The 16,584-nt window shown below is 34.8% G+C and overlaps 2 protein-coding genes across 3 annotated transcripts; one reads left to right on the top strand and one right to left on the bottom strand.

Annotated features, from left to right (window-relative positions):
• The first annotated feature begins 3,378 nt into the window (after window positions 1-3,378).
• LOC144555171 (transcription factor TGA2.2-like) lies at window positions 3,379-7,796 on the top strand. Of its 2 annotated transcripts, none has more exons than XM_078303409.1 (11): window positions 3,379-3,809; window positions 4,400-4,509; window positions 4,606-4,688; window positions 4,783-4,896; window positions 4,985-5,056; window positions 5,154-5,213; window positions 5,338-5,415; window positions 5,498-5,549; window positions 5,827-6,098; window positions 6,454-6,699; window positions 7,342-7,796. In XM_078303409.1, the coding sequence occupies exons 1-11, from the start codon at window positions 3,775-3,777 to the stop codon at window positions 7,486-7,488; spliced, it is 1,269 nt and encodes a 422-aa protein (XP_078159535.1). In that variant the 5' UTR covers window positions 3,379-3,774; the 3' UTR covers window positions 7,489-7,796. The 2 variants fall into 2 exon arrangements, with proteins under 2 accessions (XP_078159535.1, XP_078159534.1); XM_078303408.1 differs by having other exon boundaries at window positions 3,445-3,809; window positions 5,151-5,213.
• A 3,088-nt stretch (window positions 7,797-10,884) lies between these two features.
• LOC144556091 (serine/threonine-protein phosphatase 7 long form homolog) lies at window positions 10,885-12,000 on the bottom strand. The gene is made up of 3 exons (XM_078304586.1): window positions 11,929-12,000; window positions 11,579-11,825; window positions 10,885-11,490 (listed from the first exon to the last, which is right to left on the bottom strand). Exons 1-3 carry the CDS (start codon window positions 11,995-11,997, stop codon window positions 11,309-11,311), a joined length of 498 nt encoding a protein of 165 aa, XP_078160712.1. The 5' UTR covers window positions 11,998-12,000; the 3' UTR covers window positions 10,885-11,308.
• Between the last annotated feature and the right edge of the window lie 4,584 nt (window positions 12,001-16,584).

Below are 16,584 nucleotides of genomic sequence, written 5' to 3'. Positions count from 1 at the left end.
CTTTCACCTCACCCCTCTATTTATAGCTTTCAATATGCATGAAATTACCAAAATGCCCATGCCACCTTGCATGACACCTATTAGAGTTAGTTGGCAAAATTACCAAAATACCCTTTTATTGCGGTTCGGCCATTTGAGAAATCAAATTGATTTTGGCATGTTTGGCCGACATTAATTTTATATATATGATTTATATTTTGATTTTCATAAATGCCTGATATGCATATTGATTTGTATATATATTTTGATTTTTTGGATTTAATTTTTAATTAAGGTTTTAATTTATAATAAAATCCAAATCAAATATATATAATTGTTCTAAACAATTATATTTCTCACGGTTCGGTTTCGGTTGTTGTTCGGTAACTTTTATACAACGTACCGTGTACGTTTATAAATTAACCGTTGTTTCTGCTCGTCATTTTTATATGACATTTATAATTTAATTATATCACGTATAATTAATTATAACCATTTTAATATTAATTATAATCAATTTATAATTAATCAATAAGATTCTCCGAGTAGCTCTTATATGGTGTGACCCAATAGGATCTGTGTTATGTTGGTAAATAGAGTTAAAACTGTTTTAACTTCTATAATCATGAGAGGCATCTGGCAGAATACATCATGACCATCCAATTACACAGATGATGCTGTACTGTACAATATCACGATCCAGTAAACAATTTACTTGTGTCAGTTCTTTTGTTACATAGCTATCAGATCAGTTTCAAGGTAGATGTGTGTCATCCTTGCTAACTTAATCTTTTCTTGATCTTGAGTAGATTATCTAATATAATTACTCTTGTAATTATACCGCATGCAGATAATCTAACTCTACCAAGGGGCCCAGTGATGCTATAGCTCGTACAAAATACGATGGACAATAGTACTTTTGGTAAACCATCACTTCCTCAGCTAATCTATACATATGGAAGTGCTACCGTTATGACTGCTTTTTACGGACAGCGTTAGATAACACTCACACATACACATCTCTTAGTGGGAACGATGAATACCTCATACTGTATAACTTAACACTAAATGAAAACATTAATGACACGGACACAATTCTATTTAATGTTTCATTCGAGGTCTGTCAAATACCATGTTCCTAGAACATGTATCTATGTGATTAAAATGACATCTTGTGTCAATGGTTTGTAAAACTTAACCATCTTTTAATCCACATACTAACCTAGTAACGGTTAATTAGTGTTCCTGCTAATTACCTCGGTTAGTGACTTCTTAAGAATATATATCATCTTTATTATGGAGTTTCACAATTCCAGTCATGAACTCGAAATGATCCATAATACAATAATATTTAAGGCAACAAAATGATATATAATTAAACATTCAATTCATGAACAAAGTTTTATGATAAATTATCGTATTATTGACTTCTAGATTATTACAAACTAACAAATACGGCCCGCATCGGGTGTGATGCGGCCTCTGTGAAGACCTTCAAATTCCATATTCTTCCTTGATTTCGCTCGTTTTCTGCAAAATAAGAATATAAGCGCAGCAATACCACATTCTATAGATATTCAATGAAATAGACATGATTTGGTAGTTTCAGACACAGGTTTTGGTATAAAATTTGGTCGGAACATAGATAAGATAACGAGACATCGAGAATCTTTTTAATTGGTTGATAATTGGTTGGTCGTGTTTTTATTTCTTTCTATTTTTGTAAATATTGTAAATAATATTCTTTGTCGTTTTAGTAGGATATTTTGTATGAAATAATGAAAATATGTTAAAAGGATAAAAAAAAAAAGAGGAGGATCAAGTTACAACAAGTTACAACAAGCATTTTATACATTTTCAAAGTCCAAATCGTCGATCCAAACCGTTAGATGTGATCTATACAATAAAATGTGCTTGGAGACCAAGTTTCATATTTTTTGGATTTTTTTTACTATTTATTAAGATGGGTACAAAAACTAGTCAAATTCAGACCATTGAATTTTGTACCCATCTAAATAAATAGTAAAAAAAATTCAAAAAATGTAAAATTTGGTCCCCAAGCACATTTTATTTTAGAGATCACATTTAACGGTTTGGATCAACGATTTGGACTTTGAAAATGCTTGTTGTAACTCAAAAATTGTTGTAACATGATCCCTCCTCAAAAAAAATATGTATGTCATTTAGTAAAATATGTTATTAATGAATATTATTTAGGTGTAAATATTATTTTATTATGTTATTTGTTATTTTATCTATTTTTTTATGAAAATGTGTCGACATTTTATTTTATTTTCTTATAATATATTTCTGTTACAGCGCACAACTACGCTAGTAGTAATATTTAAAGAGTCATCAATTTATTGTTTTGATCTTTACGGCATCAAAATTCTCAATCTGATACCTAAAATTTTAATTCATATCAAATTAATAATGAAGGAAAGCACCGATGATATGTCAAAAACATATAATTTTGTGTTTTTGACATATCATCGGTGCTTTCCTCCATTACTCGGGAATAATCAATAATAATTGATCATTACAAAAATAATCGGGGCTTTCCTTTGATTAATCGAGAATAATAGATCGTAATTGGAAATAATGTGTCGATTAGTCAGAAAAATCTGTGATGGTTTGGTTACTGCCAACAACTGATTGACCAATTAATCAGCCTAAACGGACATTTTTTGCAACACTACTTTGGAGTAGAGCTAGGGTATTCTTAAGTATATAAAGTCTCTGTGTGAACTCAACTCTAAAATCTATTGGATTGACTTCAAATGACGAATTCAAACGGTGGAAGAGTGATGCATCTACGTACAAATATTTTAAATTTTCAAATTAATTTTTTATAGAGTCAAGTGGTCAATTTTTTTTCCAAAAAATAAATAAATAAAAATTAATCTATAAACCTTCGAATTTTAAGCGTTTGACTTTATACTAAATTAATTCAAAAATTTAAAATATCACTTATAAATTTCAATAATTTAAATTCATTATTAAAATTAATTTAATAAATTTTAAAGTTTAATTTACAAATGAGTTCGGTAACTCGAGAAAACCCTAGGTCTACTCGGCACTTGACATTATTAACAAGAAGTGCTTGAAAGTTCAAACAGTTTGAAATGGTTCCTCCTAAAGTGCTAAAATACTGCTGTTTATTGATCCATGAACTTTCTAGAAAAAAAAAAGTCAACTTTGTACGAAGATACTCCCGGTGTATCCAAATAGAAGTTCAGAAAGGACGCAAAGTCGTGGCAGGAGACTAGAGCAAGTCTTGTACGTCTGTAACGCATCATCTATCAACAATACAGTGACGGATAACTAGTCAAGTTCACCCAAACTATTCACATGACAGTGACCTTCTACAAATATGACTACAGAGATATCGTTACAGATGAACTTAACTGGATTCTCGGTGCTGACCACTGACCAGAGTCGAGGCCGCCTCCATTTCTTCTCTCTCACTTCTCTCTTTTCATCCAATCGCACCAAACCTCCTGGAAAATTCGTCACCTCCGCTCTCCCAACCCGCCCAAAAATTCTAGGGTTTGATTTTTGCTCTAGGATCAAATATCTAGCGTACGGCGCAAGTGTGAGAGAGAGTAGTGTCTTGTTTGACTTCTTGATCAGCTCTGTTCTTTTATGTGGGAAAAAACAAAGGTTCACCTTTCAGGTTCTAGGAAATTATATTAGAGGGCCAACAAGAGAGCGTTTTATTTGGTTTCGTAGAAACTTTGAGAATAATCTGAAATTGGAGGTGAAATATTTCCCGTGGTTGGTGTATGGGGCGGGATGCCGAGCTTTCCTTCTTCGCTGGATCGAACTCAGTAAGGCTCGAATTTTTCCTTTTTTTTTCATCCGTTGTTTTTGATTGATTGTTATTTTTTAGCGGTTTAGTTTAAAGGTCGTGAATCTCGAGGTTTAACGAGTCAAAAAAAATGTTAGATATTGTAGTACGTCTCTTTTAGCTTGAATAGTACACTACTTGCTGGTAAAAAGAAAATATTATGATCTTTCGGTACGAACAAATCTGTTGTAATATGTTTTTTGAAGTTGATCTTTTGGGATGGACAAGCCTCTTGTACTATATTATAAAAAGATTTTGCTTGGACAGTTGGATGGTAACATAACGCATATATTTTTAAAATTGATAGTTCTCCATGTTAAACGATTATTTTCATCAAAAGAGTGAAACTATATGACCAAACTTCAACGATCATGAAGTATGATCTTTATTGGTTAATTAGTGTCTCGGTTTATGTCTATTTGTTGATTTGAGAACATACATTTACATCATCTCTCCATATAGTAAGTTTTTCCTTTTTGTTCATTTAAAGGAGGTGGCAAACTATCTATAAATATAGTAATTTGTATTTAAACTTAGTTTTGATTCATGCTTGTTGTTCTCTGTCTTTAGGGGCACAGTTGGTACTAGCATGCAAAACCCTAGAATAGCTGAACTTCAATCATTTGGTCAATCTATTGGTTTTCATATCGATAGTTCTGCTGATAGAAGTCTGAGCACAGGTACTTGGGGTCATTTTCATTTTACTTTGGAAAACCAAATTTCCATTCGATATACAATAATTTTGTTATCTAAAATTCAAATTGTTTCAACTATAGGTAACGAATTCAACACAAATTTAAGTGGCCAGGCTAGTACTACCAATCTCTCTCTTCTGTCCAAGTTTGAATCTCTTCACAAGGTATCATTTGTTTCTTACTTAAATGATTGACTGTATCTTTTGGGAGCAAATCTAAATTTTCTATATTGTTAAGCTATTTTTTACCACTTGACAGGTTCTGACAACAACTGATTTAACCAACTCCGAAATATTGACCCAAGAGAAGTCTCCAATGGCAGATACTAGCCCTAGAACTGATACCTCAACGGTTGATACAGATGACAAGCGGGTTAGCCCCCTTCCCCTCTCCCTCCACAGTTATTCTTTGTTAGTAGTTCTAACACACAAGTTGAATACTATTATAAATAAATATGCAGTTGGAGGGAGGAAGCGGCGGTATGACACTATCAAATTCAAGTGGATCAAAAGAAAAAAATCTAGACCAGAAGGTACAGTGTGCTAGTATTACCTGCTATATTTTATTTATTTATTTATTTTTGCATATTCGTAAATCATGGATTTTGTGTGGGATGCGTTCTGTAGCAGACACTTCGGCGGCTCGCTCAAAATCGTGAGGCTGCAAGAAAGAGTCGCTTGAGAAAGAAGGTACTAACAAACTTCTAGTTATATTCTTTATATGGTGTTATTTGCTCACCAAGTAAGATTGCATGAGGCAACCAGGGGTAAATATATATTTCTAATATAACAATGCATTATTCTTTTTTCGAAGGCATACGTGCAACAATTAGAGAGTAGTAAGCTTAAATTGGCTCAGCTAGAGCAGGAGCTTCAACGGGCCCGCCAACAGGTATGGTCGTGTGGCCTCATTATCTCCCTTTTATAGTTTTGATTTAAATTTGTTGATTAAACAAGGAGCTTCTTTTTTGCAGGGTATTTTTATTTCAGGTTCCTCTGATCAGTCCCATTCCATGAGTGGAAATGGTGAGTACAATTTCTCTCGTTGTTTTGTTTGGTACTTGGTCTATTTTTCACCAAATGTTGAATACTGAAAGGTTCAGTTCTTTTATTTAAATATGCTTAATTGAAGAGAAATATATGGAAAAAAAGGGGAATTTTTTTTTGACACTATATACTTAATAATTTGTACTGGTGGGAACAAGTATCAGTAACACAATCTAAAATTGCAACTCTTTGTATTATTGGGCAGTTTAGAGATGCTCAAACAACACTCACAAGCAAAACATAAATATTTATGCAGGGGCGATGACTTTCGACATAGAATATGCACGCTGGTTGGAGGAGCACAACAAGCAAATAAACGAGTTGAGAGCTGCTGTAAATGCACATGCAGGTGATACCGATCTGCGCAGCATTGTTGACAGCATAATGGCGCATTATGACGAGATTTTTAGACTGAAGGGTATAGCTGCAAAAGCGGATGTGTTTCACATTCTCTCTGGTATGTGGAAGACTCCAGCTGAGCGTTGCTTCCTTTGGCTTGGCGGATTCCGTTCATCTGAGCTCCTAAAGGTAAATAAATGAATGAAATCTTGAGTGTATTTACCAGGTCCATTAAGAACCAACATGAGTGTTGCAAGATTATTATTTTACCTGAGATTAGAAGCGATTGAATTTTCAATTGTGTTGTAGAGTGGCTGACAGCTTGAAAATTCAATTTCATTTTTTTATTACGGAAGTTAGAATAAAGGAATTCTTTTATGTCTATGTTGAGACTCAGTTTGCCTTTATTGACCCAATTCAGCCACCAAATCCAAACAAACTTAAATTGAAGTTTTAAAGAAAGAAAATTTCATTGTCCTAGTTTAATGGATGTATTTACCTTACTATTATTTTTACCAATACTTCTTAAATAAAAAAAATGCAGCTGCTGACAACCCAACTGGAGCCGCTGACGGAACAGCAACTGCTGAGTCTTAGCAGCCTGCAACAATCCTCTCAGCAAGCCGAAGATGCTCTCTCGCAAGGCATGGAGGCATTGCAACAATCCCTAGCGGAGACCCTGGCAGCGTCACTCGGCCCCTCTGGATCTTCGGGCATTGTGGCCAACTATATGGGGCAGATGGCCATGGCCATGGGCAAACTCGGGACCCTCGAAAGCTTCCTTCGTGAGGTACATAAGCACCATCACATAAGAATCGTCATTGTCCCTTCCCATGAATGGTTTTTGGACCTTTTAGTGCTGTATATTGATTTAGTATATATGAGTGAGGCCAGGGTACTTTGCAGAACAGTTCGTGCTATGGATCAATATCTCCGTTTAAAAAGTTCAAACATTTGATCCGAACCCGTTCAAAATGATCTCCATATAAAAATGTACTTGGTGACCAAATTTTAAATTTCTTGGAATTTGTTTTATTATTTTTTTATATAGGTAGAAAATTGCCCCGATAAAGTGTAGTGATTTTCAACATATTTGAAAAATAAAGTAGGAAAATTAAACAACATGGAAAATTTGGTCTCCAAGAAGTACATATTATATGGAGATTGTGTTGAGTGGGTTTGGATCAACAGTTTAGACTTTGAAAAAGTAGATATGGATCCATAGTGCGAACCTATCCACATTTTGCAAAGTACCATAGCCTCACTGAGTATATATTATAATTTTTTTAAAGTGTCTGTTGTCTTGTAAAGTTACAGTAATGGATGATCGTGAAATCCAGTTTCCATTTTTTTTAACTAGACTATGATATATGATATATCTGTATATGATGGCTATTTTTTTATGTTTAAAGTCTATTTTTATGTCTTTTAGGCTGACAACTTGAGGCAACAGACGCTGCAACAGATGATACGGAGACTGACTACACGTCAGTCTGCACGTGCGCTTCTTTCAATACATGACTACTTCTCACGGCTGCGTGCTCTTAGCTCGCTATGGCTAGCTCGGCCACGTGAGTGAGTAGAGCAGTTGTTTAATATTCTTTCCTGATATAAGTTGTGGAATCTTCTAGAAGATTATCTTGTAGCCTTATTTTGGTTAGCTTGTTGGATTTGCAATTTATTCTCTAACGGGGTTGTTAATGTTATGGTTCAGACCACTTGTAAATTTCTTGTTAGACATCAAACAGTTGTGGTTCTTGGTGTATAATGCTGCTGTACTAATAAGACATCGTTGTACAATATTTAGGATTATGATGTTTTATGTAATAAAATTCATGATTAAATTAATAATAGACGCGCTCAATTATGTCTGTGCACTGTCGGAAACTTTGTCTCATCATATATCAATCACGATTTGGGTGCGTTTATAATGTCATATGAACTGGTAATACAAGTATTTCATACATGCTTCGTTCTAGAACTAATGGAAAAAGGTAATAATTTTGCACTTCTCTACGCAAGGATTGTCGGTCTGATTGACACGTGTTCTAGTGAGAAAAAGAAGGATTTTTTTTGTAAACCATAATTAAGAAATTAGTTTTTGCGGAACCAGCATGAGTGCTTCTGATTTTTGAAAAACCAGAAGGACCGAATAGAGCACTCGGTCTCCAGTTTTTCCTTTTCTCCAGACCGAGTAGACCACTCGGTCTCAACCGTTTTTTCACCTTTTTCACAATTTTCCTTGCAGCGGATGGTGTGGTATTGCCTCCAGACCGAATACAGCATTTGGTCTTGATGTTTTTTTTCCAATACAATCCATTTGCACCGACAATTCACATCATTACAAGTTATAATTTCTAATGACACTTTTACCTTTTGTTTCTGTGCACGCACCGACAGAATATGTCTATATAAGACATAGAGATGTTAGCTGAAAATTAACACTCTCTGAAGCGTATTCAATTCTCTCCCTTCTCAAGTTTTCTTCTTCAATTCACTCTTCCATTTTCACCATTTCTAGCTGAAAATCAAGCTCCATCACATTATTGTGTTTTTTCATATCGGCCTCTGCATTGTGTTGGTAGCTTTCATCTAAAGATTGTAGTAAGTTTTTTTTTTTTTTAATTACGTTCATAAGACCATTTTTTATTTGAAGATATTAACTGTATGTTTTTTTTTTCATTAGAAAAATCATATAAAATAAATAAATCGATATATAAATGTTGATTGACATGAGCTAAATACTTTTTAAGACAAAACATACACGTAATTATATTTTACAGAAGGAGTCAAAATGTTTACGCTCCACTGTATATGGTCAAATTTTCTTGCATTAGGAAATTAAGATTTTAAAAGAAAAATGTAACTTCAAAAAAGTTATAATAATTTTGGTTTTTTTTATAGAAAGTAATGAAGTTGAAATTTTTTTTTTTATTGATCTTGAGGGTTTACCATTTCGTGATTTTATATAAAATGAACTATATTTTTTAACATTCTGACATGATAAGAAAAAAAAACTTACATGCAACTTCATAACTTTTATAAATTCTCAGTTTGAAAAAATAATATAAAGACCAGTGTTTTAAATAGCGCGCTATAGCGCCGCTATAGCGTTTTCCGACCAAAAAAGCTATGGCGCTATGCCCAAATAGCGCCGCTATAGCGCGCTATTCCGCGCTATAGCGCCGCTATTTGAGCATAGCGCGATTTTTTTAACCCGTACGCTATTTCGCGATAAACGCTATTTAAACCATTGATAAAGACTAAGGTATATTGTTTCACAAGCGCTTGCTGCTTTTGAATGATAATTTTTTTTTGTGTGGTGATATAATGATAAATAATTAATTATATAGTTTTGACAGTTCTTAGCAATTTTTGTGGTGATATACTGCTTTTTGAATAGTCAAATTATTATTTTAACCTGACACAAAACCTAACTTAAATTAAATTCGACTTAAAATAAATCTAAATTATAAAATTATAAATCCCACTTAAATATGTTGTAAAATTAAAAATGATATCGATGATTGATTGTGAAATTTGTTTTTTTCAGGTAATGTCTCAAGTAATAATAAATGTTTATCATGAACGCGAAATTTCAAACGCACCGACCTGCACATTTGCTATTACTAACTTAACGAGTCTTGATGAGCTAAGAAGAAATATATATCTTGGCATTCGTTTGCTTCCTAGCCAGTTCGAATTGACAATTAGGGCACGTTTGAATACCGCACCCCCTGGCTCAGCAGAAAAATACCAGTTGTTTAGCATAGACAACGGAACGATATGGCACATGGTGCTTGAACATGCCACTCCGGTACTGAATTTTAAACTTCTTGATTTAGTGGTTGAGTCAGTACCATTTGTTAGTCAGACCAATTATGACCCATATCCGGGTAGTGTACCTGGAAGTAGCAGAGACCCAACGGTGTCTGATTCACCCATATATTGTGATAACCCGCCCGAAATACCGATAGTGGATGATTTGGTAACTCATTTTAACGAGATGAATAATAATACTAGCTCAGACACAAACTCTAGCTCAGACACAAACTCTGACCTTGGTGGCTCAGCTGTCGGGGAAGATGATATGGCTGAAATGGAGGATCAAATTAGAATGCAAGATGTAATGAATGAGTGGGTAAATTCTATTTCCTTTATTAATCGAGGATTACAGCATCATTTTCCGGCATTTAATGACGATGTGCCGATGCCGTACAAGGATGAAGCATTTTTTGGTTATCCACCCAGAATTGACGGTCAATTTTCAGTGGGACAGATGTTTGATTCCAAAGCCGATCTTAAATCTCAGTTGGGTGAATTTGCCCTAAATCATAACTTAGAATTACAACAAACCCATACCAATTGTACTGGCTATATAGTTATATGTAAAGCAGAGGGTTGTCCATGGAGGTTATACGCAAGAACTACTGAGACGGCAAATTGGACAATTGCAACAAACCCATACGAGCACAACTGTTACAGTATTGCTTGTAAAGTAGACAGTCGTCAGCTGACTGCCAGGATGATTGCAGATATAATCAAACCTGGTTTGAAGGAGGACCTGGAGATGTCAATTAAAGCATGTCGATTTGCAGTTAGAAATCGATACAAAATGGTTGAGCCTTCATACAACAAGATTTGGAGAAGGAGGGAATTGGCTATTGCTGATTTATTTGGCTCTTGGGAAAAAGCCTACGAACTGCTACCTTCTTTGCTCGGTGCAATCCAGATGTCTACCCCAGGCACAAAATACGTAATTGAGCATGAACCGTCTACAGAAATGGGCATCCGTATTTTCACCCGTGTGGCATGGACTTTCGGTCCATGCATTGAATCCTGGCCATATCTCCGACCAGTTATAAGTGTAGATGCTGGACACCTATCCGGCAGGTATAAAGGAAAATTATTCATGGCATGTTCCTATGATGCAGAACAACAATTATTGCCAATTGTGTTCGGGATTGCGGATGAGGTGAGTTCATCTAATTGGGGCTGGTTTATGCAATTTGTACGTGAAAATGTTGTCGGTCCTGGTCGGATATGCGTTATATCAGACCAGCATGCTGCAATCCGTTCAGTGTTTGATAGACCTGATTTAGGGTGGTGTGAGGAAAGGGGTGAAGCAGTTCATCGATTATGTTCTCAACATATTGCGTCAAATGTTTACAAGTTGTGCAAGGACCAAATCATAAAAAAAATATTCAAGAAATTTGTTTGTAAGATGAAACCTTGGAGGTTTAATGAGGGTATGGATTTGATAAAAGGTAGGAGTATTACTACTTATCAGTATGTAATGTGGTGTGGTAAACGGTTGCAAAATCTCGAAGAAGAGCCTTTGCAACTCCATAAATGGGCACAATGTCATGACGGAGGCATGAATAGGTGGGGTATAATGACTATGTCAGACGCATATAGTTTTTTGAGATTGATACCTTCTCATTGGGTTCACCCTTATTCTCCACCTTTTTATGATAAAATTCATCATCATCCCATTCATAACCATCATACACTTCGTGTCCTAGACAATCTAAGATCAATTGTGAATATTCATCATCGGTACATCCACAGATAGCCTTCCCTGTAAACATAGATGTTAAACAAAATTATACTAGTACAAAATTTCAATTAATAATAAAAGTATAAATTAGCAACAAAAAATATTTTACCAGTGACAGATAAGCCCCACAAACAGCTAACATCTTCCAATGTCACTGTGCACTCCCCCACTGGAAGATGAAAAGTATTTGTCTCGGGCCTCCACCTCTCAACGAGAGCAGTGATCAACCCTTTATCTATCAGACAGTGATGGACATGAACCATCTGATACAAGCCTAAATTTTTTAAACCTTCTTTCATCTTAGGCTGGTACCTAACTGCCATTTTGCAACTACCAGTACGCAGTTCAAACTCAGGCTGGAACGATAATTGACATGCAAAATTTTTTTTACAAAAATTAGATTTAGAATTCAACAATTTAATAAGTAAATTTAAATTCAAACCGATATTAAATAAATACCTTCGTAGTCGCCGCATATAATTTATGTTGCTTTTGGGGCAACTGCAATAAAGATTGTTCACCTTCCATTTTCCACTACAATATAAATAAATTCATACAAAAAAATATTAACATGCAATTCCAATTCAATATTGACATGCAAATATTGAATTAAATATTAACAGTCATTCTATTATTTTTCATTATTCTACAATTACACTAGAAAAATCTAAATTACACTAAAAAAATAAATCATCCAACAATTATTAAATGCATGTACACTAAATAATTCTACAATTAATAGTTACAATATATAAACTTAAATTACACTAAAAAAATAAATATAAATTAATACAATTACTACAAAAATAATTTATACTACAATTATTAAATAAACTATTTATTTATACTACATGCAAACTACATACAAATAAATTACAACATAAACTATTTAGTTAAACTACAATTATTACATAAACTACATGCAAATAAATTACTATATAAATTATTTTTTTATACTACAATTACTACATAAACATTTATTTATACTACAATTAGTCCATAAGCCATTTATACTACTAAAAAATTACATTACTACCAAAAATAAGAAAAAATTACACAAAAACTATTTATTTATACTACCATTACTACATAAATCATTTATGCTACTAAACCATTTATTCTAACTATTTATTTATAATTTCGGATTATTAAGCAAAAATAAGAGAATTAAACTCCATACCTAACGAAACTTGTAGATCTGAAGCTCTTCTTGTTCTCCTTTCAAAAATACACAAACCTATATAATTAGAATTAAAATTAAACTAATAATTTGAGAGAAAAAAAAAATGGAGGCAGCCACGGAGAGAGAAGAGAAGGAAAGAAAAATGGTGAGGGGGGAACGCCAAAGCAGAGACGGGGCTGGGTGGGGTGCACTTTAATAAAACTCAAGACCGAATGGTCTACTCGGTCTGGCATTTTCAGGATCTTCTGTGGCGCCTGCAGGGAAAATGTGAAAAAACGGTTGAGACCGAGCGGTCTACTCGATCTGAAGAAAAGGAAAAACTGGAGACCGAGTGCTCTATTCGGTCCTTCTGGTTTTTCAAAAATCAGAAGCACTCATGCTGGTTCTGCAAAAACTAATTTCTTAATTATGGTTTACAAAAAAAATCCGAAAAAGAACTTGGTATATCATTATCCCAAATTAAGTTTATAAAATGCAACTTCAGTTGATCATGCAAACAATATTCCATGTCGCCATTACCTCAGCATCGATTTTGGGAATCTGGTATCCGTGTCCCTCTCTTAATTTCGCATTGTGTCGCCAATTCTAAGCATAAATAATTTAAAATTAAAAGTTGAAGCTTACAAATGACTATTTTTAGTTAGATAAATTCAATCAACATTTTTGCTTTTGGAAAAACTAGCATTTCGAGGGTTTTTGTCAGGTAGGTTGTTGAGACTTGAGAGTAGAGAGTACCAAACTTGCGCACATCAATTGATTTTTTTTATATATGGTTCAAAAACTTCGATCCTTAATCTGACGGGGACAGAGAGTGCTTTTTTTCTTGACGTGAAATTATAAAAATATGATTTTTTTTTTTTTTTTGATAAAAGTGGTATTACCACCAGTTTTATTACGAAACGAAAGAGTTTATACAATAGATCTAGAAAAAACGAGCATACAGTCTATCAACATCTAACTGCAAAAAACATCTAACAGCATAGTCTACAAAAACATATGAACATGACATCAAATAGTAATACTAAATGAGATCAGAAATGGCTATATCACTAGAAGATGAAGCGCTAGCTGATGAGAAAGAAATAGTAGGCAGAAAACTAGCAGCACTATAAAAATATGATCTAACTATTAACTAAAATAGTTTGTATTAATACATTTGATTGGTGGAGTTTGCGGGCAAATTTAATGATACTAGAGCTATTTTTCGGATTTCATCTCGGATAAAAAAAGTTGTGCTGGGAAAAAATTTGAATTTGAAATTGAGACCATTTATATTAGTTATACTTTTTTTTTCGCTGCAACCACGTTTTCCATCTCTAGAAATGCAAACACAAATAATTTTTTCTGGTATACTAACAAATCAGATTTTTTTTATAGAAAATATATACAAAAAAATATAGGATAGTAGATGGATTGCATGAAAATTTTGTTCTCATAGAAGAAATAAAAAAAAATGTTCCATTCGTTTAGGCAATTCAAAAGATAAAAAGAAGGAAAATTTGGTTCCTTTAAGATCCAACGTGTCACCAACTTGATACCACAGAAAATTGTCAAAATCTCAAGAGAAACCTATTTGTCTATTACTATATTATTTTCAGATAATTTTGCATAAATAAAAAATTCAGCTACTAGTGGTGGCGAATGTCACAACTCTTTGTCTGTAACTTTTCTCCATTCATCTTTTGTACTGTAACTACACAAGCATTTTTAATTTAAATTTGTACGCCTAGGATTTGTTTTTAAATTTGTTCAGCATATTATATGTCACTAATCACACTAAAAAGATCTTATGAAAAAACTATAACACCACAGCACAAGAGTAGTTGGATTTTTTTTTCTCCCCTACAATTTTTTCTTTTTATCTTCTGTAGCCTAATTCATGAAATTATTTTTAATAAAAGGTATCGTGCAATATTTCTTTATGGTTTATTCTTTTGTTGTTTGCTTTTCAAGCATAGATTTATGTACTAGTTTTTGTACAATCTCTATTAGCTTGCTTTCGATAAGTAATGGGTTTCTCTTTTTTGAGATAACTTTTTTAAAAGAAAAATATCGCATAAGAACTATTAGTGTAACGACTAATTAAAAGAAGAAGAAAAAAAACATGTAATGAAGGCTATTTAACATCGCGGTTGATGTACTACAGAGAATGATTCAAGCGGCAAACACTATCCTGAACCAACCCCTCACACAACGGATCTCATACCCGATAGTAGCCTTCCAGTACGCAAATGATACAGTGACAATTACAAATGCGGACATCTCAACCATCATCTCACTTAAGCTGGCTCTTAGGCTCTTCACTTCCATTTCAGGCCTCCAGATCAATTTTGCTAAAAGCACATTCATTCCGCTTAATATTGCTCAGAAGGACATGCCCTGGATACGTTTAGTCTTGGGCTTTGCACATACAGAGTTTCTCGTAACATACCTGGGTATGCCGCTCACAATCATAGCACCAAAGAGAGCTGATTTCATGCCACTTATAGAGAAAATCGAGAAAAGATTGCAAGGGTGGCAAACGAAGCTCATCTCGAGAGGGGGGGGGGGGGGGGGGGGTTACAGCTGGTGCAATCAGTAATGTCCATGATTCCAATTTACCACATGCTATGTTTCATTCTTCCGATGTGGGTGATTCATTGTATTGATAAGGCTCGTCGTGCATTTCTTTGGGGTAAGTCGGGTACACATCAGAGGGGAATTTCACTTTTCAATTGGGAATTGGTTTGCACTGACAAGATGTGGGGAGGTCTAGGGCTGCCGGACCTTCGATTGCGAAATATTTCGTTAGCATTGAGGTGGTGGTGGAAAAGTTATACAGACCAAACTTCAATGTGGACCTCACTGGTTGTTCAAATCAGGTGGCAAGGAGCTTATGCACAAGGACCTATGATTTGGTCTAAGCTTGGCTCTTTCTGTTGGATTCAAATCATCAAGTTCAAAATGTTATTTGATTGGTCTACTCGGTGGATAATTTGTGATGGAAGGGGAATCTCATATTGGTTCGATAATTGGGGAGCCGGGGTTCTGGCTCAGCTCGGATCAAGGCAAGTCAATACGAGACAGTCCCTTAGAGCAGCAATTTAGAGGCAAGAGCCGACGTTTGTGGTAGAGATAGACATAACAGAAGAGGAAGATAATTTGGTCTAGAGATGGATCCAGGATGGGGTATACAGTGCCAATTCATTGTACAAAGTCATCAGTGGAGGGGGGGAAGACCAAATGGGTGTTCTGGAAAATCTGGAAGTACCGGGTCCCTCCGACAGTCAGAATCTTCTTACACCTTCTATTGCATGACAAAATCCTAACCAGAGATGTTATGCAAAGGCAGAACTTCAACTGTCAACCGAATTGTGTGATGTGCCAGGTATGTCACCATGAAACGGCTGTGCACTTACTATTTCACTATACCTATGCAATACAAGTATGGGAGGCGGTCTCCAGGGCTACTGGTATATACCGATCACTTGTCAGGGAAACGGTACAGGACACTTGGCTGGATTCATCTCCAACACATTTAGCAAGGGAGCACGAGAAGTGGGCTGTGGTTTTCTCAGCCACCTGCTGGTCGCTGTGGAAGAGGTGAAATGCCAAGATTTTCGAAGGGATAATGGTGCCGATGGAGGCTGCAACGGTCTGGATTGTGAGTGAGGCTACCCTTTGGGAGAAGTTTTGTAAATAAAATGGGGATTTACAATCAGAGGGGATGAGCCGATGAGGGGGAATTAAAAGATGTAAAGGGATATATTAAATTTCCAGTTGTGGTTAGGTGTGCACAGGGTTTGGGGGGGTCAATAGTGTTGTCTCTCACTGTAATCTTGTTTATTAATGGAAACTCATCTGGCAGCCACTGTCCGATTTAAAAAAAAAGGCTAATAGGCGCACCAGAGTTTTTGTAGAAAATCACAAGATTTGAAATCAAATGGAACACA

This window comes from Carex rostrata, chromosome 6, assembly GCF_964058835.1.
Source record: "Carex rostrata chromosome 6, lpCarRost1.2, whole genome shotgun sequence".
NCBI lineage: Eukaryota > Viridiplantae > Streptophyta > Magnoliopsida > Poales > Cyperaceae > Carex > Carex rostrata.
Note: the sequence above shows the minus strand (reverse complement) of the source record. Positions and strands in the feature narration are given on the sequence as shown.

What these genes read in the sequence shown, in the direction of transcription:
- LOC144556091 (XM_078304586.1), bottom strand. Translation starts at nt 11,997, where the DNA reads ATGGAAGGTGAACAATCTTTATTGCAGTTGCCCCAAAAGCAACATAAA. An exon ending in TATATGCGGCGACTACGAAG is followed by an intron (nt 11,826 to 11,928) that starts GTATTTATTTAA and finishes TTATCGTTCCAG; the next exon opens with CCTGAGTTTGAACTGCGTAC. An exon ending in GTGGGGCTTATCTGTCACTG is followed by an intron (nt 11,491 to 11,578) that starts GTAAAATATTTT and finishes CTATGTTTACAG; the next exon opens with GGAAGGCTATCTGTGGATGT.
- LOC144555171 (XM_078303408.1), top strand. Translation starts at nt 3,775, where the DNA reads ATGCCGAGCTTTCCTTCTTCGCTGGATCGAACTCA. An exon ending in AGAGTCGCTTGAGAAAGAAG is followed by an intron (nt 5,214 to 5,337) that starts GTACTAACAAAC and finishes CTTTTTTCGAAG; the next exon opens with GCATACGTGCAACAATTAGA. An exon ending in TCGAAAGCTTCCTTCGTGAG is followed by an intron (nt 6,700 to 7,341) that starts GTACATAAGCAC and finishes TATGTCTTTTAG; the next exon opens with GCTGACAACTTGAGGCAACA.